At 38.9% G+C, this 22,123-nt stretch overlaps 1 protein-coding gene across 5 annotated transcripts in view; it reads right to left on the bottom strand.

The window, feature by feature from the left end:
• The window catches only part of CLASP1 (cytoplasmic linker associated protein 1), a 178,594-nt gene that overhangs the window by 49,901 nt on the left and 106,570 nt on the right, over positions 1-22,123 (bottom strand). For 2 of the 5 annotated variants that reach the window (XM_086750735.1, XM_086750736.1), the window contains exons 23-26: positions 8,499-8,602; positions 6,000-6,023; positions 4,829-5,073; positions 1,229-1,292 (exon numbers count right to left, since the gene is read on the bottom strand). In XM_086750735.1, the coding sequence (XP_086606861.1) occupies positions 1,229-1,292; positions 4,829-5,073; positions 6,000-6,023; positions 8,499-8,602 (437 nt within the window). Of the gene's footprint in view, positions 1-1,228; positions 1,293-4,828; positions 5,074-5,999; positions 6,024-8,498; positions 8,603-16,507; positions 16,616-22,123 lie in introns of all 5 variants that reach the window. The other 3 variants (XM_086750737.1, XM_086750738.1, XM_086750739.1) reach the window with 2 other exon arrangements.

Raw genomic sequence — 22,123 nt, 5'->3', positions numbered from 1 at the left:
AAAATACAGTATCTTCTCAGTGGAGTTACTTAAAACATTATATACCTTGGATCAGACTCAGTCTCCTCACTCATGAAAGTAACATGTATATATATATATATTTATGTAACAAAATTTACATATGTTTAACATCACAACTAATGAGTTTGTAGCAATAATTCTATAAAAACAGTGCAGACGACAGATCACCACTGCCACAGAGGACATATTTGAGTCCAGTGTACAATAAACCTTCACCTTACTCAGAAATTACAAATGTTTTGCAAACAAATTGCTACACCTCCACCATTTCCACAACACATACTGAACTTTTGGGAACTAAAGCATTAAGATCTTACAGGCCTCTGTGAGGCCTGCAGGATGGCTAGTCGGGACTGTAATTACAGCCAAAAGTGTCCACTTAGAGCAAGACCCGTGACAGGTGACTATGACTGCCTAACGGATTTTGAACTAACGACTGTTTATTAAAACTGGTCTACTAAGCAGTCTGAAGTACAAATATTTATACAACTGATTCTTTTTCAAACTGTATTTAACCCAACCGTAGATATTTTTACCCAGCCATTACTGGTTGCCCTCAGCCAGCAAACCCCCTGAGGCAAAGGCCTGAAACTCCCTCTTCCCCTCTCCCTGCTCCTGCTTACGCGTCAACAGAAGAGCAATGGGTCTGAATGTGCCTGTGGGCCCAAACTTCCCCATTCCCTAGCCTGCTTCTTTTTAAGAGATACCTGTAAGTGCATGGCACAGCCTTTAACTTCAAAGGTCAGAATTACGAAGAAGGCAAAGTGGCTATATTAAAGACTTTATTTATGAGATCCAGAACAGTATTTTGCTGAGAATCCAGACTGCTCCCAGGTGTATGGAGTGATTTCAGTGACCATGACGCTGAACTATGGCTCATGACCCTTCACAGACCTCGCTCTACTGTGTATCACACCAAGGCAGTCCCTAGAGAAGGGCAGACAGAACTGAACCTCTTGCTCCCAGAGCCGACATCTGAAAGGCATTAGGCTGCTCCTTCGGAAGCACGGAATAACCAGTTCCTAGCGACATAATAGAGACTGAGACACATCCCTTCATTGCAAAACAGAAAAACCAAGGAGATTTATAAATGCCAGCTTCCCCCGGCAGATGGCAGGGGCAGAAATACAAAACATTCATTTTGGAACAGTGTCAAATGTGCACACATGGTAATGCAAGAGAGTGAGCCAAATCTTTGTGATCTTACCTTGCTGTGAGGGTCAGCAAACATGCGAGTAAATATTTCACACAGCCTTTTTAACTCGACTCGGCTAAAACACATAAATAAAACATTATATTAATGCTAAAGCTCTAGTTGCAGAAAGAAAAAGCAAGTAAATATTAACAGTGGAAAAATCTAACCTTTTTATTTAAATGTTATTTAAGTCACACTGAAAACTCTGTATAGAGGCAAAGCCTTAACTGGCATTCCAGCTGCGAATCACCAGCCTTATGCTAAGAAATCTAATAAATATTTTGTAAAATCAAAGCCAGACACTTGCATTTTCTGCTGCTATTTTCTTTGATATTCTGGATTGCAGAAGACAACTTGAAATGTGCATGTTTGGGAGATATTTACCTTCTGCCTGCATCAAGGTCACTGACTCATTGGAACACGGGTCTTTTGCAGCCTAGAAATAGGTTTCTTAAGTCTCCTTTGTGTCAAGGAATTTAAATTTTCAAGTAAAACCAGAATGTTTATGCTGTTTGAGTATATACTAACCATAAATGTTTTGGTCTAAATTCTCAGTAGCTTCAGCAAAATCAGTCTAGAATTGCACAGTATTAACAGACACCAGAGCCAACTCTGAAGCCTGAGAGCAAGCACATTGAAGAGACAAATGTATAGAACTGGAAGAGAGATTAACAAGTGGGCAACCTAGTAAATCAGAAGATAATTAAATCAAGACACAATCTAAGTGTAAGCTCACATTAGTAAGAAATTATTAGGTGCTCAGTAATGCTTTTTTTTATGCCAAGGGAAGAATGATGTATGAGTCCCTTTCATACTGAGTTTGAGTCAAATGCAGAACTGTTTGGTGCCAAAGCTCTTATTTGCAACATATTGAAAATACAACTCAGTTTTCCTGAAAGGCAAACTGCCAAAGAATATAGAAGTTTTGCTTGTTTACTATGCAAACAAAAGCAGAGCAAGACAGTTAGGTAACATTTCCTGCATACTATGGATGCAATTCGGTATTTTTCACAATTACTATGAAACGAGAAGCAACTTGTAAAATGCACACAGACTGCTCAGAGAACAGCCATTCAAATCTTAACTACAGGTACTCTCTTTCCAGAAAGACGTTACTTCTACAATCCACCACCATATGTCCCTCTCTCTCAAAATAAGCTTCAAAGAACACGTCAGAATATCTTAGTAGTCCTACTAGTCTGCAATTATTTTGTGTTAGCTATTTTATAAGTAACCCAGGACATTTTTTCAAATAAGCCTACGCAAAAAAGGCTGATCAAATTTTTAAAAGGCACAAAAACAATGGTCTTAAGAGTTTGACGTAGAGGAAGAAGTCTTTGTAACAACGCCACAGCTAGCTGTCAGCCTCATTCAGGATGAAACTGCACAGTCTTAAAATGACTACTCTGCAATGCTCTCCTGACTTCATGCAGATTGCAGCTCTCCGAATAAACTCCTATTTCTTACTCTAATGAATCTTCTTTCTGGACAAAGGTTACGTGAAGACAGCAAGTATAAGTGCGTCTTTTTCTAAAAGCTCATAGACCCAAGGTAACAACGCAAGTACTAAATTGAAACAGGCAGTGAAAGAACATTTCCTTAAGGGACTTAATGGCCTTGTTTTATTTAGAAGACCTTATGGGGAGCTCTCAGAACTAGGCTGTGTGAAGCTGTATGAGACAAATAGGATAGGTAAGTGTCAAATCACTTTGCATGCACATCTTTCTGGATATGCAAGTCTCAGCTAACATAAAATCGCTCATCTTTCAGTTCAGAGTACTAAAGAAAACCTAGCCACATCACTGCCTTTTATTAAGCTTGTTATACCACAACAGAAGATATCAGGTTCAATGAGAAGACAGACAGACTTGCCCCTTGGATTAATGACCTTGATGATGTTCTGCAAGATGCCGTGGGAACAAACAGGAAGATAAAAATCTAATCATTAGAACAGGCACCAGAACAGCCCTGAACCAAGGACAAAAGAGACCAAAAGCAAACCAAAAGGAAATAAAATCTAGAGGACAAATTAGTACAAAATTAAAAAACTAACTCTGCAGGGGTGTAGTTTCTGGGACAGGTTTATAAACTATTCAGGATAAAAGCTAAGTAAATGTGCTAGCTTAAGGGACTCGTGACAGCAGTACAGTTCAAAACCAGCAGGGTTGAAAACAATAGCTGAATTCTATTGGTATTTCTGCTAAGAGCTACTGATCTGGATAAACAGCATCTCACTCGACCTTCTCAACATTTCCTCCCTTGAACTATCCCCAGTAGCACTCAAAACCTTGGTTATAATCCTCACACACCTTTGTGACAAAAATCAAAGTCTCACGCAACTTTTTCATGCAAGTATGTGAGGTGCCAGTCTTTCCAGACAGTTCATTAAAATAAAGGAAAGGAAAAAAAGACAGCATATATGTGGGAAGTATCTTTTAAAAGAGTTGTAACTAGACCACATCAAAAAGCATCTCTGATCTAGAGACTAACTACTCATATCAAAAACCTGTAGCCCTTCCCACGTAAGGACATGTTCATTCAGCCTTTTAACATGAACCACCAAATATTTTCAGCCAGTGTGAAGGCCTTTTAAAATGGAAACAATTGCGCAAATCCAAGTAGACAGGCTATAAACCATACAATAACCACTTATAAACTTGGTCATAATTTAAGTACATAATATTCATAACAGGAAAATAAAAACGTCACAGCTATTTGTGATTGTTATCTTCAAAGCAGCCAAAAGATAAACAGCTTGTTTCCAAATACTTTCACCATAAAGTAAGGGTGAAAAGCCTATGGCCTGAGAACCAGTTGACTTTAGTTAACATGACCTGTAGCTGTATGAAGTTTCCACATGACTATTGGGCAATTCTAAGATCTATTTTAATGTGTGACATGCCAAAGGTGTTTGAAGAGTTTATGTGGTTTTCAACAAGGGAAAAAGGTCTGCCTCTCCTACCATAAGCAAAGTTTCAGAGTTGGTACACCTACTTTATTGCCTTATGAAACTTCCCTCTACATTATAAAGGAAACCATTTTTAGGAGACTCAAGTTTCTGACACAAGATTTTTCAAGAGTCACAAATAATATCTACAACTATACTTAACACAGCCTTCATAAAGAGTCAAAATACACTCAGCATCGTCTGATCTCATCTTTGAAGCACACACACCCTGAGTCATTTTAGACCCAATGCAGTGTTTGCTTCCCCATCTAAGTTGCTGGGGAAAAAAAAATATTGATGGTTCAAGGAAACTAATGTAAAAATGGTGCCACTCTGAGTTCATTTACATTACCATCATTATGAGAAATCTCACTGTGCTGCAAAAAACGTCTACCACTGGAGATCTTCACGAGACAGAGGAAGGCTAAGAGAAGACAGCATGCTTATCTGAGTCCTGTCTACATTACTGCCACAAATTTAACACAAATTATACTGATGACATAGCAAAAATTTTTCTAAAAGTAATTAAAGTCCCACATTTTGGAGACAAAGCCTTCACAGCTGTGAAAGATGCTATCTATCTACATAAGGCAGGTAAATATTACTGACTTCTGACTATAGTCATCTCTCATGAATGACTGACACTACAGAACTATCAAGGTCACCTCAGTGTCCGCTGGCTTTTCAGTAAGTTCTGAAGACCTATGAGCCCCTCTTTCCTTTCAGACCAGTTGGAGCTGGCACAGTGGTTCAGGACCTCAGCCACATCTTCAGTCTGCCGCAGGTAGTGTGGAATGCCCCCGTTCCTGGAACCATAGGAGCGCTCCGAGCAAGCACTTGATGCATCGCTGTTAGCATCGTCATCGGAGTACATTCCATAGGGCTCATATCGTCTTCTCACTGGCTTTTTCTGGAAAAGGGGAAACTGACTTAATAAATTATATATAGTTACATCAACGCCAAAAGAAAAACATTCTATCCATAATCACTAAAAGGAAGACTAATGCTATTGTTACAGTGACATAAGTGTTTTAAAGACGTCACCAAGCACTGCCTGCTTACCTCTCACAGTAGAGCAAGACAGATCCCATTGATTTCAATGAGACTATTTGAGTGACTAAAGGGAGTAGGGTCTGCCTTCCCCAGCATGAAAGAGAGATACTTGTGTCCAGCAGAATTAGCTACTGGTCATGAAATCATATATTGTTTTATTGTCAATAAAGGTTCCATTGTTACAGATTTTCTGATGATAAACCTCTTCTTCAAGAAAAAAAACCAAGCAGATAAGGAAGAAAGAGCTGAAGGAATCTGTGCTGGCATGCACAGTCACTTTGATATTGATAATGAAGTGACTCTAGAAATGCACTGGGATGTAGGAGATGACTTCTCTGTTAGTTTGGGCTAGGATTTTTCCAGAGTCTGCTAAGGGAGCTGAGTACTCAAATCCCACTCATTTCCATAGCATGGCACTAGAGGATCTCATTCTCTTAGGTACATCTCCGACAACCTCAATCCTTACATAAAGGATATTAGAATAATTATGGTACCAAAACAAATTGTACACTACACTACAAAACATACTCTTAAACAAACCTTAACACAACAGGATTGACAAGACAATGTATCAGAAAAAGACAGCCTAAAGTGTTTGCTACAGATTGCCTTCCAGTGTCCAGTCCTGCAGTTCTTGGACTTGTGAAGCTAGCAGAGTTTTGCTTCCACTAGGACTGCAGGATTGAAGCGTAGAAATTAACTCAAGTGCAATATCATGGGTGTTAGCAACAGGGTGGGGGCAAGTTGGAAAGTAGAAATAAAAAGTCAAGAAAGCACTAGTACCTTGCTCCTGGAGTCTCCTAACAGCTGTAGGCAGGAAAATATTGAAGGGTGGGAAAAAGCATAGAGAATTATGTCAGAAGCTTATGTAGGGTTTGTTTTTGCAACAAAAACGTACAGCAAATGTGTCTTAGCAAATTAAAAAAAAAATACAGTTTATGCAAAATAAAAGTGGGTATAATAACGCCTGACTATTTCCTAACTGTTGCACTACTCACATAGCCTACAATTTTCATTAGGGAGCTTGCAAGTGAGATTATCCGTTAATTTTTTTTTTTTTTTTTTGTGACAGATCCATATACAGTATCTCTTCGTTCACTTTTCGGAAATGCTGCTCTGGAAGATATCAGAGATTTTGGTAATGATTTATTTCCCCACATATTATTAGTAGCATTTGATTTTAGAGTCTTGGAAAGAAATTCTGATGTCAGGAAACTACTATCTACACTACAGCACATTTAATCAACTTCACTTAACCAAGTTCTCTTTCAACCTGCAGTTCTTACACCAGTATTTGAAGCTTAGCTTCTTTTAAGATCCTCCGTCTGGCACCTCTGGTTTAAAGGCCTTACTTAACACCAAAGTTTCCATCACACTTTGAGCTCTTCTGACAGATCCGAGCACTGATTCCCAGTATAGACACTGTGGATTTAGGCCAAGTCCAGCTCTCGAAACAGTAGCAGTGGATCCAATGGGAACTGTACACAGGGAGTAGGGGTCACAAAATGACCCACTGGTTTGTTTAAACTGAGTATTTGGCTGAAGCCATCTTTGGAGAAGTTCTTTCCATTTCCTACCACTGGGAAAAGTATACTCCTCTGAAAACAAGGTTGCTGGGTAAAAGCTAGCATCACATCACTCTGTCAAAAGGAGCCTGAACAGAGTTTGTAAATTGCTTGTTGTGAGAAGACAACCAAGAAAAAGAGCAAATTGGGGTGGTGGGAAAGAAGGGGACAACAAGATCGGAATGCATCCCCTAAAGTGATACAAATTCAGATTGATCAAAGTCAGCAGTACCACTTAGTTTCCAGCTAGATTTAAGGATTTCTCTTTTAACTGTTCAACCCCTTAAAATTTTAACATTCCAGTATAATATTATCTAACTTAAGAGCATGGAATATTTAAAAGGGAATTCTGAAAGTCTAGCTGAAGATTAAGTCACACCCAAATAGATCTCAGTGATCAGCAGTGAACTGAAACACGGTGACCGTCTCCTCCCTCAAGACACACATTCAGCAGCTGCTCACGTTAAGGATACAGCTTGATTTTTCATTTACACAGGCAAAAACCACCACCAATAATTACGCCCTGAACTGCTCTGGTAGCAAACTTGAGGTGCTGAGAGCAGAAATTGGCTCACAAGCTGTCGTATTTGGTAATGAAAATGCCCACTAATGATTCACCTCACTAAATGCAACCATGCCATATATTATATACTGTCCTCCCTTTATATTATTCACAAATACTTTTTTTTTTTTTAACAGAAAGGTAAAAAGTGACATTTCTCCAGCAGTACTCTAATAACCATCTAGAAATGGATGTGGCATGAGCTGAGTGATAATCAAATACAAAAAGGAAAACGTTAGCCATCCTTAGCGAAAGTGAACAAGGAAACAGAGAAAGGACATTATCAGAAATTCTGGGGACATGGGTCATTCTCCATAAAGAGAGATCCAAGTTATGTCTAGAGCCAGAGAAGACCCACTGGTACCCAGTGAATGCTGCACAATAATTGCCCCCACCTCTAAACATTCTGTCTCTCCCAAATTCTCAAGGTAAATCCAAAGGCTTATCTTAACACTTGTCTTCTGAAGAGCAGAAAACACTTTCTGGGTTCTAGTTGCGAGATATTATAGTACAGTGAGACTACATAGGACAATACATTTTTTTTAAGTGACAATAAATTTACCTGGAAATGCACTGAATGTTTGAAAGTACTAGCAGCAGGCTAGACAAATACACTTCAATTTAAATTCATGAGATGGTACCAGCTGCAGGTAAGCCAAGTTATGAGCTGATCTCAGTATTTAGCCAGGTGCAAATAACACAGGGCAGGAACTTTTGAAATCCTTAGCTCTTGTTGAAACCTCATCAGGAATCAACACTAACAGAGAACACTGTTTTTCTGACAAAGTCTTCCTGCAGGTAATTAGATTGATAGAAATCCCTGACTCCACAGGTGCCAAGCATCCCCACAGTGGGTGAGGGGGCATCATCCTCTGACAGCCAAATATAAGACAAACAGCTGATTCAACCCATCTTGCAGTTCTAGCACCAAGCCACAGCGGTCTGTTTGATAACAACTGTGGAGAACTAACACAGAATAAGGAAAGAAATATTGCTGCCAATATAACCAAAGACAAAACAGCAAACAGTAACTAACTCTACAGCATCAGACAGTGGCACAACCAGAACAAAGCTATTTAGAAAGAGGAGAACGTACGTACAGGTAACTTTAAGCCACTTTCCGGTGTTGGAAGCATTTTGTATTTTTCCTCTTACCAGTGCATCGGCCACAGCAGCCTCCAGATCTGTGCTTGTGCTGAGGACTCGCATGGCATTCACAGAAGCAGGCATCCTGCCTGGCTGTCCGAGTCCAAACCGGTCTGCACAAAAGACAACATTGAAAGGGACTGTTAAACAAATTCACATTCACTTGGAATCCTAATCAGGTGCCCAAGCAGCTCTCCCCACAGGCACTGGGAACTTGCAGTGCTTTTCCATTAAACACTTTTATCCACAGCTCTACAGAGTTAGCCATTAGACGAAGAAATAAACTATTGTTTGTTGGGCCACAGAGATAATTTTGGGCTTTTTTTTTTTTAATAAAAAACTTATTTTTTAAAGCTGGGAAGCAGGGTATCTACTTTGCTTTTCTTTTTAAATAGAAATTGTTTCAAAGTTTTATTTTAATGTCAGAGGCAGACTCGCCAGTCCCAATCTGGCACACTCAGAAATCAAGAGAAACCTTCTCATTAACTTCAGAGAGACAGAATTATGCCCAGTGTCAGAACATGTTTATGCCCGAGCACTCATCCATCCTGCAGCTTTTTCTCAGGCAGGGATGTGAGACCAGCAGCAAAAGATTAGCCTATTTTATGTCTCAAGGCTTGATTAACCAGTAGAATACTGGTTAATCCTACGCCCTATGGTATAAGATTTGCTTGTGAAGTGACCCCAATTTTTGTTTTATTACTGCTCCTGAGAAGCAGTTTAAATGTACACTGGCCTGAAACACCATTTAAAAGCTCTATGATATGAAAACCGGTATTTTTGGCCAAACAGTATCGTCCTCCCCTTGAACTTAACAGCAAAGCTCTCAGTGGCACCCAAACTAACAGGATTGAGTTCAAAATGCCATGTACACACTTAATAATAATTAGCTTGCTTTAGCATTTGCCCAGGCTGCCAAAAGAGTTACTGAAAGTAGTTTCTCAGGGCAAAAGCAAAATTCAGAAAGGCATGCTAGCAGGGATATGACAGAATCAGTGACTTGAGTATCATGGGCCAGGCTCTAACAGCACCATCCCTCTAGATGGAGGTGGATTAGACACCGTATTACTGGGATCCTGGTTCCGGTCTATAAGCAGAAAGAGATTGGTTTTGGCATTTCAAGTTTTTGTTTCCACATGTGCTTGTCTCTGCTCAAGGAGAACTGGGAACATCCTTCCTGGGACATCTCTTACACCGCTGTCCCCCGGCACCCACACATGCCAGTAAGAGTTTTGCCAGTAAATTCAGTGGTGCACGAATCAAGCTGCATGAATCCATTTAATAGACCTTCAGCCCATCCACATTGGAGGCAGCCATCACACAGCAAGAGAGAGGGGTCAAGTGACACAGGTCTTTTACCAGTTCATCTATATTTGATTTAACAAATGAGAAGTACTCTTTATCAAAATGCATAACTATATTGTGGATTTACACAAAACTGAGGTCAAACATGAGAGTCAGCAGCTTACTATGGTTTTTGTGAAAAATACTGCGCTTACCATAAAACTTCATTGCTTTCTCCTTTAAAAACCTACTGCACTGAAATATCTTTTAAGGAATTAGCTTACACTGACATGCATAATTTAAATCAGAGACTGAAGTCTGCCAATCTACTGTCCTAATTCCAAAACTTTACCCAGGTGTGTCAGATTAAGCTACTGAGGGGAAATAGGGAAGATTTTTTAAATCTGAAATATTTTGAGAAAAAACCTGAATCTTAGTATTTATTTCAAATAGAAGTGTTATCTATCACAATTTACTGTTTCTCAGTTATGTACCCAGACAAGACATTTCTGATTTACAACAAAAGCACATTTTCTACAAAACACATTACAAGGGGGGGGGAAAAAAAAAAAAAAACCAAACTTCTTAGAACTACTGCCAAAAAGTAATCAAATCATAACATTTCACAAAGAAATCAAAGTTGTATGTGTTCTTACTATCCCCTTTTTTAATGCACTTGTGTTGAAGAGTAATTTCAAATATTCACGTGAAAAGGTAGGTCATCCCTGAAATGGAAAGTTCTGTACACTCTTAATAGAAGCACAGAGAAGATGATAGTGCACTAGGTTGGACTGACGTCACTACTACAGAGATATACATTACAAAGATGTACAGAAGACAAGCAGTTTCCTAAGTGTAAATTATATCTGGTACAGTACAAAGGCTGTAAATTTTGTGACAAGTTCTGGACTCAGTTTTATATTTAAACCCAACTCAATGACATTACTCAAGTGTTACTGAGCTCAGAATTTGGCTTTAGCTTTTGAAATAATATAGCATCAAAAAATACTACTGTTATTTGTTTTCACATTAATTTAGTACTACATTAGAAAAGGGAAGATAGTTTGGTTTTTTTAAATGAAGAACAAAATGACAAAGTAATTCAATTTTAGATCAGTTTAAATACCCAGCATAAAGAAACAAAAAGGAGCTTTTTAAACAAATCAAGTACAGTGTGGCATGCTGGCTTTTATCTGTCTCCATGGCTATCAGAAATTTTCTGAAATACTTCTATCAGTGATCTTTAAATTCATAACACCCAACTCACTCTGGACTTCTCCCCAAGACACTGTTGCCATACCCGAGTGCTGAAGTTAGACCTCAGGAGGGACCTCGGCATCTCTCTAACGTGGGGCTGGGAACACATTTGGCTCCAGGAATAACCAGTACAGGCAAGCGGAGTAAGAAATAAGCAGAGCATGCTCTGGCTGCATTCCCTTGTCTTCCTGGCTAGATTCATTATACCTGTTGCAAACTTGGTGAAAACTCCCAACCACCAATCTTGTCATTTTTAGGGAGATTTTGGCCTTCTTTAGGACACAGGTAGCCATATATCATTTGATTGTGCTTTGTACCAAACCACTGGAGCCAAGCATGAAATGACTACCACAGGAAGCTGAATGCAAACAAAGCTTAAATCTGTATTACAAATGAAATTTTTCTTTTCGATTATTTTTGTTAAATACAAATTCAAATTGCTACTTTGAAAATGCCAAAGAGGCAAATCAGCTTGCATAATTTCTGCCGAGTAACCTGACAAGGGAAATGTTTTGAGAGTTTCGGGTAAGTCACAGAATTTAACTAGACTTAAGAGAAACAGAGTATTTTTCACTCCCTGCCTAAAGGGAGTTAATTAAAAAACTTTCAGTGTCACTAATTCCTTATGCAATTTTAGCCTCCAAGCAAACCCTGAAGCCTTTATTCATCTTTGACATCATTTTTGTCCCCATGACTAAGTTTCTGTTGACCCAAAGCTCGCAGTCCTCATTGATTCAGGACTCCCAGTGAAATATCCTGATTCCAAAGGGAGTTACAGGTTCTCTGCAACTGCAAATCCAGCACAGGGGTGGGAAGAAGTCACCAGAATCTAGAGATTTTTCTAATTATATGTAAACATGAATCTCCTGATGCAAAGCCCAGTGAAATTAAGGGAATCCTTTTTTCAACAGCTTCCATGTTATTTTGGACAAGGCCTTCAGAATTATATGAAGGATGGATCAACACGTGTTATCCACCAAAGTTCATTTTGAAAGCTTATCAGGTGCTTATTTCTTGCTGCTCTTGTGTATTTTGGAGAGGATCCCACAAACCACTTCCATTAACAGTGACAGTAGTCCAGAACATTTAGCAATAAATGGGATGAAACCCACTGGGATCCAGTCTTAGGCACTGGGAACTGCTAAACTGCTAAAGAGGAGATACAGACAGAAGTTGCAAGTACTCTGCATCAGTCAAGGTTTAGCCCACGCTGCACAACTGATCCAATTTACAGGAGAATTGAGAAAGCCCTGGATCACCCTTTGTTTAAACACTGCTCACAATGTTCCTAAAATACATAAAAATAATTAAAAAAAAATCCAATAAATGATATTGAAAACAAAAAGGCACATTGAACAAAACAGAACAGAAAGCCCCACAGCGGTGAGAAGCACATGCCAAGTGCCGGCTGACGCACATTACAGCAAATGTTAAGATGGTGTAAAACAAGACTACGTATAAGAAGCGGATTCATGCAGTTAGCGCTTGTTCACCTGACTGCCCAACAGAATCAGCAGTGGAGAGAGCACTAGTGGACCTGGAATGACGTCGAGAAGCTGCAAGTAGAAGGAATGGCAACACCCACAGGATTAACACACATTGAACCCGAGACAGAAAATGCCACAATCCAAAGGGGATGCATGTGACCGCTACCAGTAAAGGTGTTTCATAGTGACAGGGGAATGACGCTGTGTATGAATGCAGGACAGATACTTCGCAAGCCCCACAGCGACATCTCCGTCTGTAGCTTCCCCCCCCTTTCCCCATGACCGTCAACATGATGCATGACAAAACTCATTTGTGACAGTCTCAAACCCGGTGCAGTTCAGCAAAAAAAAAAAAAAAAATCCCAGTGCACATCACATCAGTCACATTCCAGACCCACAGATCTGGAAGAAGGCCATCATGAGAACGTGGAGCACATAACTACAGAGCAGGATTTAGATGTGTCTGATCTAAACCCCAAAGTGAAGCCATGATGAATGGTTAGGAATTGTGCTTGCAGGTATTTTTCCACAACATTCTCGCCTATGCATAAAAAACGACATTAACAAAGAGAATGAGTAACCACAGAAGTAGAAAGAGTCATACAGGGAGGTCAGCCAACCACTACTTATAGGTCTTTGGGTTGTTTGTTTTTTTTTTCCCAAGTAAACACACATACACACATATTGTAGCTGTTGCTACCTCCAAAAGTCTCTTGCTTTTAACAAATTTTGCATACATATTTCTTGAATCTAAGTACGTACACAGACAATTCAAGTATGCACATCCTAGATCTATCCAGAATTACACCACATGTATACAAACTGTTAATAGCAATGGAGCACACGCAGTAGCAGAAGAGCTGAAGGCAAATACAGCTCAATTCCCAGTTGTCAGTAGCACATGATTCACAAAATGCCTTTGGAGAGGTTTTCAGTTCTTGCATTCAACATAAACATGAGTTTGTTTATGTTGTTTATAAACATGAGTTACAAAAGCAAATGGAAAGCTGTTCCAGCCATTCCCAAATTACAGAAATTTAGTTTTTCTAAAGAGGTTTTCCCTGTGTCTAACAATAATATGCTCACCTAGCTCAAAGCAACTGACCCAAGGAACTGACTGCTCATGTAAGCAATTCATCACCACAGACTCACTGAAGGCCTTGTTACTTTAAAATAATTACTAGTACTGTCAAGAAACTGAAAAAAATAAAGCAAAAGCACCTTCTAATACAAACAGGCTTTGTCAATTATGCATATATATGTGCGGCAGAAAAACTGTAAGTCTTCTGTTTAAGGCAAAGCATTCATAAACACAAACATTATAAAATAGAAATCAGCAAGTGAGAAAAATAAAATTTAGGTTTTTCCCCAGCTGTGAGAGGTTGACAGCTTTTAAGCTACACAGAATATGCAATGTGGTCTTTAACTATGGAGAACACATGCATTTATTGCAGAGAACAATCCCACTGACACCGTAAGTAACTCATGAAACATTTGCAGGATCAGTGCAGGATTACGGACTGAACCTCACAATTAAGATTCTGAGCTCGCAATTGCTTTCTCCCAAGCCGTCCGCTGTGCCCCTGTGGATGTCATTGCAAGATCAAGGCCCATGAAGACAAAGGAATAACAATTAAAAAAAAAAATTCAAGTCTCTGCAAAGAGGCTGAGGGTAGAGCGACTCTTCACTGGTGTTTCCTAACTTAGGAAGCAAGACATGTGGTGCAGACATGCATACCTGCATAGCAGCCTCGGAACAAAGCAGAGCAATATGCAAGGTCAGGATGTCAGCACTGACATTGACCATAATATCACTAAATGCAGGAATCCTGTCACTTACATATACCTAGCTTAAGTGTAATTAACTAATGTACAAGTTAATCTTTACAAGCAAAACTAGACCATGCACAGCAGGATTATATTATCTCAGCATTAATGTAAGATTAACTGGGTTCTAGAAATACTGTAATAGAATCATATTGTTTTGGCTTAATTTGACATATATAAATTTCTTTCAGTTGAATTACACACTATATTAACAAGTTCATTAACATGTTTGAGCTTAAAACATTTCAGTGAAAACACAAGAAAAGAGACAATAGGATAACTATATTGGGTTACTATTATGTTAATACTTCCTCCCTCCCCCACCGCCCCATATCTTAATGACTTTTAGTAACCAGGTATTTCTAGAAATGCATTAATCTTCAGCTAATTAAATATCATGAGCTAAAATGAAATTACCCTCTCCCCACAAAGTTTGCTACAACCAGTGTAATAGACACCCATAACTGGAATTTTACAGTCAGCGTACAAGTCAGGCTCCGTGCTGGTGGAGTACAAAACTCATACCAACTGTGATTCTGGTACACTGCATTTATTTTTCAGAACAAGGGCTCAAGACGGTATTTCAATTAATGTATTTTCTCTACATTAAACAAAACTTAGCACAATGACATAAAACACCTTGAAGTCCAGCCTGTTTAAACACTTCAGCTGGAGAAAAAAAAAGCTTCATCCAAAATTGAAGCTAGGCAAGTAACTATAAAAATGAGCTATCTTTGGATATCTACTATCCCTTTACGGCTCTATTATCAAACCAGCCTCATTTATTCAATAAAAAGTTCATCTATTTATTTTAAAGAGCTATGAACCAAGTTCCAAATGCTAAGTTGAACTCTATTTTTCACCAGAAACTGAGAAATTACAGATAATGCAAATAGATTATTTTATAGCTCATAATAATGAAGATTTGAACCCAAAAGCCTCTCTACTGTTAACTTGAAGATTCCACTCAATACCAGTAAAATCAATGGGATTTTTGCGAATGACTTCATGTGGATGAAGACAACCAGTCTCTGCCCTGATAGCCAAATCAATACTGACAACATACATGTAGTTCGAAAAATTATTTAAAAGTTCAGTATATTAACCAAGTATGAGAACAAAACAGGAATTTTTTCCCATCTGTATATTTTTTGTAACCTTTTCTCACTATTGGATTAAAGTTGCAAAATTAAGCCCAAAATGTTGTTCCACTTACACACTGCGTCACACACCTGTGTTTTGTCACTATGTGGTGCAAAACAGATCCTGCAATACCATTCCTCTGCCTTGATGAAATTTGTAAGCGCTTTTTTTCCTCACTTTTAATACCACATGCACAGCTATGAAATTACTACATAAATGAAGAGGGCCTGGAGATCAACTCTATTTTGTTATGTCTGAGATGACAAACAAATCTTTCATACAACAAGCAATGTATTTGGTTGAATATATGATATGGTATTTGATCAGAAACATTAACTATCCTGCTGTTTTCAGCATTGCGCAGAAAAACTTCTGCATGTGGCAACTGTAATGAGATTTTCTATTTGTACTGTACACTTAAGCAGCACGCTAATGATGCTCCTTTAAAACCTCGACCTTTCCACAATTTTAGGCTGCTTGAAAATTTTCCTACAAAATGGCAGGTGCAATCGATTGACAATGTCATTTAAAACCTCTACCAAAAAAAAGAGCTTATATCTCTGTTGGAGCATTTAGTATAGAAATTAGACTGTTACTATACCTAGCTGCAAGAAAATGAGATAATGAATAATTAGAGTCACTCAACAACAGTCTACGATGCTACCGAGTACTTCACTGCAACCTAGAAAATAGAGGCTTGCTCTCCCACAGATTCCCGTCAGTGCTGTAAAGTGAAGCACAGCAGCCCCATAACAAGCTGATTTAATGAAACTAAAAATTACAAAACTTCAAAAACTAAACTCTTTTCCTCCTAACAGTGAAATGCCGAGAACCAGAATTAAAGCATGCAGAAGAAAACACAAGGGAAACGGGGTTGGAAATGGGGAGTGTGTTAGGAATCCAAGAGAGAGGACAGGAAATCAGCTCATTCCACCTGGCAGTGTCTTGAAAGGGTAATCAGAACAAGGGAAAGGGAGAAAAAAATTGACCCTTAAAGCTCCAATGCCTACATGTACTCACCAAGCGGAGGAAAGCCCCGAGCAGGGCTTGTATCTCGACTGCTCTCACGGCTGGTATCACGGCTGCACCCCTGACTCATGCTGGGTCGGGGGATACGACTGCTCCGTGCTAGCATGCAGCATGGAGAGTTTCAGAGAAGGTGAACAAGTTTAATGAGGACAGAAAGCTCAAAGTCAAGTCACATTTCTGTTAGTTACGGTAATTATTACATTAGTAATTATAATTTGCAGCGGTCTGCTCAGGCTTTTTACAAACCAACTACCTTACACGCTGAGCTGCCTTTGTGAGGTGAAGTTTGCGGCAGTGTTAAATGTCTGGTTGACAGGCTGCTTTTTTCTTAAGCGATTCAAGTTTTGTTATTCAAGTAGAGCAGGAATCTTCAATCATTTAGGGGAGCACTATTGTTACCAAACATGCAAAACAGATGAGGCTAAAAGAAACCCTTCTAGAATATTTTTTCATTAATTATAAGATAAACACCCTTCTGGAATAAAACAGAAGTGGTTTTAACTAGGTCAGAATTTTTAGACGTAGTTACAATACCAATATGCAATTTTACATAGATTTGTTTTTCTCAAGGATAGCTTTGCTGTGAATAAATATCCTAAGGAAAAAAGTGTATTGTACAGACTTGTAGAGATATTTTTTCTCCAGTGAAAGATACTGGGAAAAAGCATTTAGAACTTGAACACCTGAAAGACAGGTTAAAAAGTGGTTTGAATTTTAAGATAGCAGCAGCTTCAGATCTTCAACAGAAGCGATCTAACTTCTGCTCCTCAAACATTTCTAAAACCTTACATTTATGGTTTTATATGCACACAGACTGAGATAAGTGCACGCTTACAGAGAGCTTTAAACTATATTCTTTGACAAAATCAACAAGGCTCTTATCTTTGGTCTGGCAGGTATCAAGTGTTCAATCTCCCACAGCCTAATAAAGCTCCTGCCTGTCAGCTGCCTCCTGGGAACCCAGAGTATGCAAACTGTTCATTTGGCCAAATGCAAAGTAGAAGATAAAAGATTAAGCTGCTTTCATAGCAAAAAGCAATCCCACTGCCTTTAGCTGAAGTTTTGTTCAAGTAGGAAAAACAAAGCTAGGCCCTTACAAGGTTGATTGACCTCAAGGATTTGAGTTTTATTATAAAATAAGCATTCTAAGTATTTAAAAATGGATTATTCCTCTGCAAATTCTGTGTCATTTTGATACGAAGGATGTTTGCAGAAAGCTATTTAAGAAGCTTTATGCCCAATAGAGAATACAATGTTCTCTTAGGTGAAATAGTAGCAGTTAATTATTGTGAGTTTACCTTGAAGAATTTAATGAATAAAGAGGGATTTCCTTTGCTGTTTTGAAAAAGCAGTATTATATTTTAAGTTTTCAGGAAAAGCCTTTAAGGAATCTTCTAATGCACAGAGTAAAATCTAATCTACCAGCTCTTATGACAGTGGAGCAGAGGCACATACACATAATGAACCTGCTTTATACTAGCACTTGAACAGTATCCTCGTATTTATAAAAAGTGCCGTTTGCACGCTTTAGAATACATATATACTTATAAAGCTCTACTGGTTTGTAAATGGAACTTAAACACCTAAACTCTAGCTAATAAAGTTCCTCTAGAGTGCTTCTGGGCACTTGTATACACTGGATCTATTAGTATCCTTTCAAGTTGTAAACAGTACAGAACAAAATAGAAACCTTCATACCTCGGCTTTAAAATTCAAATACAGACTACTGCCAGATTCTTGGTTTGTCAAATCCTTCCCAGTTTTGCAAAACCCAGCTTGTATCTCTCAGATGAATTAATGGTTCTGATGACTGAACGTTGATGTCAGACAATACAAGATGAGCTATTGGCCAAGTTGATTAGATCACCATAAGTCTAGAACTTCTGAGTGAGTTAGATGGTATTATAATAAATAAGACAGACTAAATAATATGAACTCGATGAAATTAGGGTCCAAGGCACAGTAATCCCACCTCAAATGTACAACGAAAGAAGCTGACAGGTGAAAGTAACGCTCTAAATTCTTCCATGCAAATACTTGCTTGAAACTGAGGACTCTCTGGAAGAAAATTTCTCATTCTTGGGTCTCGTGCTTATACGTAAATAATGGCAGCCTTCACATCAGGTTTGCACAAGTAGTCATTTCTCTTAAGTAGAGAAGATCTGTCAATCTTTTCTATAACATAACCTACTAAAACTAGTAAAGGCTCTTTAGAGAGGGAGAGATGTGAATGATTTTAAAAAATATTAAAGGATGCACACAATACATTCTCCTTCCATAACAGCTAACAGCAGTTGCATGAAGTATGAAGAAAATCCACTTTAACCGCATGAGAACAGACCAACAGGACAGTACCGCAGGTGAAGCACAATACTGACTGCACAAACAGAGCATCCAAAACCAAACACTGAGTACTTCACGAGCAATGGTCAAACAAAAGATTTGCATGTTACTAGACACCAATACAAAAGCAAGGGAAAAAAATAATGGATTGAAAAGAATGGAATGATGTGTCTGTTGTGGACTCCCAGGCACCTGGCCCACGTTTTTATTGCTGTGTTATGTAGGGAAGACTGTTCAAGATTATTTTCTTTGGGCACTGCCTGCAGTAAGGGCCAGCAGTGCTGTCATTTGGACCAGTCTCTCTCACTGTCACAGCCTGCCCTCGCAGTGCAGGCAGCAAAGGCAGAGAAGACAGATACAACTCTCAATTTCAGAATGCCCAACTCCTAAAATTCAGATAAAAACTAAGTAAATGAGTAGCAAAATTTATTAAAAGGAGTAGGTAGGATGAAGGCAGTGTGCCCACAGTCAGCTCTGGACTGAGAGCCTAGGACAGGACAAAGGTGGGTTGTTGTCAACACAGTCCCAACTTTCTATACGTGTCCTATACATCTAAGTTTTAACAATTTGATCTGGAAGGCAGAGCAGTTGGATATGTTTCACATCATTATTAAAACACATTATTGGGCTCTCTCACATCAGTGCAAACCAACAGACGCCAATAACACCAGCACAACTAGATAGTGCCCCCGTTTACCAATCTAGCACTCAGAAGAAACCCATACTTCATTAGGGTGTGACTTGTAATGATTCTTCAGTGAAGACTAAAAAAATCAGCAGACATTTCCCTTACAGCAATATAAACATTTTAAAGAGCCTGTAAATGCTGCCAAAACAGCCAAAGGAAAGCTCTGCAGTTGTACACACCCAGTAGAGGCAAGTCAAAACCTGCCTTCAGCTTTCCAATTAACGCACACAGCATAACCCTGACAGAAAAAGCAGTGCTGCAGGAAACGGATAACCAGTTGTACCTGCTCCATTTTCTGGAGAACGACAATCTCAAACCTCTCACTGCTTTCAGACCCAACTGTGCCACGTGATCTGCAGAGTATCCAACAGAATTAACTTCAAGCAGAAACTTTCAATCCATGGGAAATGAACATCACCTTTTTTGATGGGATCTCCTCTATAAGGCCAGAAGAAAAGCTCAAGATTAAGTGGACTATACTTTTCCTTCCCCAACAGGGTATCACTGCTAGTACACCTCCACTGAGCAGTCAGCAAACGCAAGCTTAGAGCTGAAAAGCACCACAGAGCAGGGTGACACAGGTGACCATGCAGGACCTCAGCATGCCAGATGTGCCTCGTTGTGCTGCCTCTCGGAAAACAACATACTTCTTCAAGGCTACCAGTACACAGAAAGAACACACTTCATGGATGCCTGTGATCATTATGGACATCTAAGCTAGCAGCAAGGTACTGATGCTAACAGACATTCACATGCAGAGGCTCTATTAGCTTGTCACTGCCCCAAAAGGGCCCGAAAAACTCCAGCAGATGATCCCTGTACAAAGCCCAACTGCACATAAGGACCCACAGTCTGTGGGCATACTTTTGCACACACAGCATTGGCCTGGCTGCAACTCTCACTCATCCCTTAAAAAAAACAAAACAAAACTCCTCGGGTCAATGGAGGAGTCAGGAACAGGATCCAGGAATTACCCATTTCTCACAGCTGATCTGCACAATGGTTCAACACCCGCTGCACTGCAATGTGACCACAGACTTAAGAGATGTTTCAGCCCATGGGATAAGCACACGTGTATCAAATACATAAATAACCCCACCAAGCCTAAAGTACTGCATGTATATTTGATGTCATACGTGTGCTCAGGAATACACCTGAAATCAGACTCTGAAAAAGTCTATAGATGTACTTTGGACCACGGTGAATGGGAGTCTATTGAATGAAATGAACAAATGAAAAACAAGTCAAGGAAAGATATGGACTGAAGAAACACAATAAGCAAGCATAAAATACTGTTAGCTACTATGTTATAAAGTAATAAATACAAAGAATAATGGTATAAAGATGACAGCTCAAACACTGTCACCATCCAAGCCAATATTAATATTTTCAAGATCCAATGAAGACACCATTTCTGCAACAGAGTGCTATATGCACCACAAGGGTCAGACCCTCCTGCCCCCGTGACAGCCCGAAAGAACAGGCTGCGGCCATCAAGTCAGGGCGGCAGGTGGAAGCCCACACATCTGATCATCTGTCAGAGCTCTCTCCCACTCCCAAAGAACAAGCACTGACTGCATTCAGAGGAAGCACAGCAGAGTAACAATGAAACAAATTACACTTTCAAAAGAATTCAAGGCTCCCATAATATACCCGAAAGCAGGTAACCCAAGAGTGAGGATTTTACACACAGCGATTTCCCTTCAGATGCTCAAGATTATTTCAAATCAGATCACATAACGTGATGATCGTCTTAAGCGTACGTGATGGTACTATCCATCATTCTTTGTCTCCTCCTAAAACCAATGTTGTTCTGCAGAGTGACAGCAGAACAATTACCTCTAATATTTGGGAGAAACTTTGCATTTTAAAACAATGAACAGAAAGCACAATGTATTCATACAGAGGCTACAAAATAGATCAGACATGAGAAGAACGCTGAATTTGGAAAAATAATCACAGTAAACTTGCAATATTTTTATGAACCATAACAGCATATTCACTCAGGTGCTTTCAATTCATTTCAATATACTTGAATAAGGTACTTCTCTATTAACAATATACTCTAAATAAAAAGGTAGCTTAAATTTAAAATACAGTTGCTAAGGTAATATTTAAGAGTTTAATTGACAACAGTGAGGATACTGCAATCAATTTCAACCTACTAGTAAATTCTTTGGAGATATAAAATAATTTAGTAATAGCATTAAAGTGTTCTTCCTTTACATAAACTTCAAACTTCTGAAAACATTTCCATTTTAAAAAAGAAAACAATATTTACTTGTTCAGACAGCACACTGAATACCTTTTCACCTCAATTCAAATACAAAAAAGTTTATATATAATGATGCTTACTCACCTGACTTAAAAAAATGAGTCTGCTGATAAATTTGAAAATAAGAACTATTATACAATATTTACATAGGTCACTGAGACAAGAATATTGGAAACAGAGTAATCAAAGCATAAGTGTAAAATGCCATTTAATAAAGTGGCTCCAAGAGACTGAGGATGAGAGAAGCAAATCATTTAAGCTACAAAATTTCTAAAATAATCCAAAAAGGTGCTCTTTGCCC

Source organism: Chlamydotis macqueenii, chromosome 6 (genome assembly GCF_036417535.1).
Source record: "Chlamydotis macqueenii isolate bChlMac1 chromosome 6, bChlMac1.mat, whole genome shotgun sequence".
Lineage (NCBI taxonomy): Eukaryota > Metazoa > Chordata > Aves > Otidiformes > Otididae > Chlamydotis > Chlamydotis macqueenii.
Note: the sequence above shows the minus strand (reverse complement) of the source record. Positions and strands in the feature narration are given on the sequence as shown.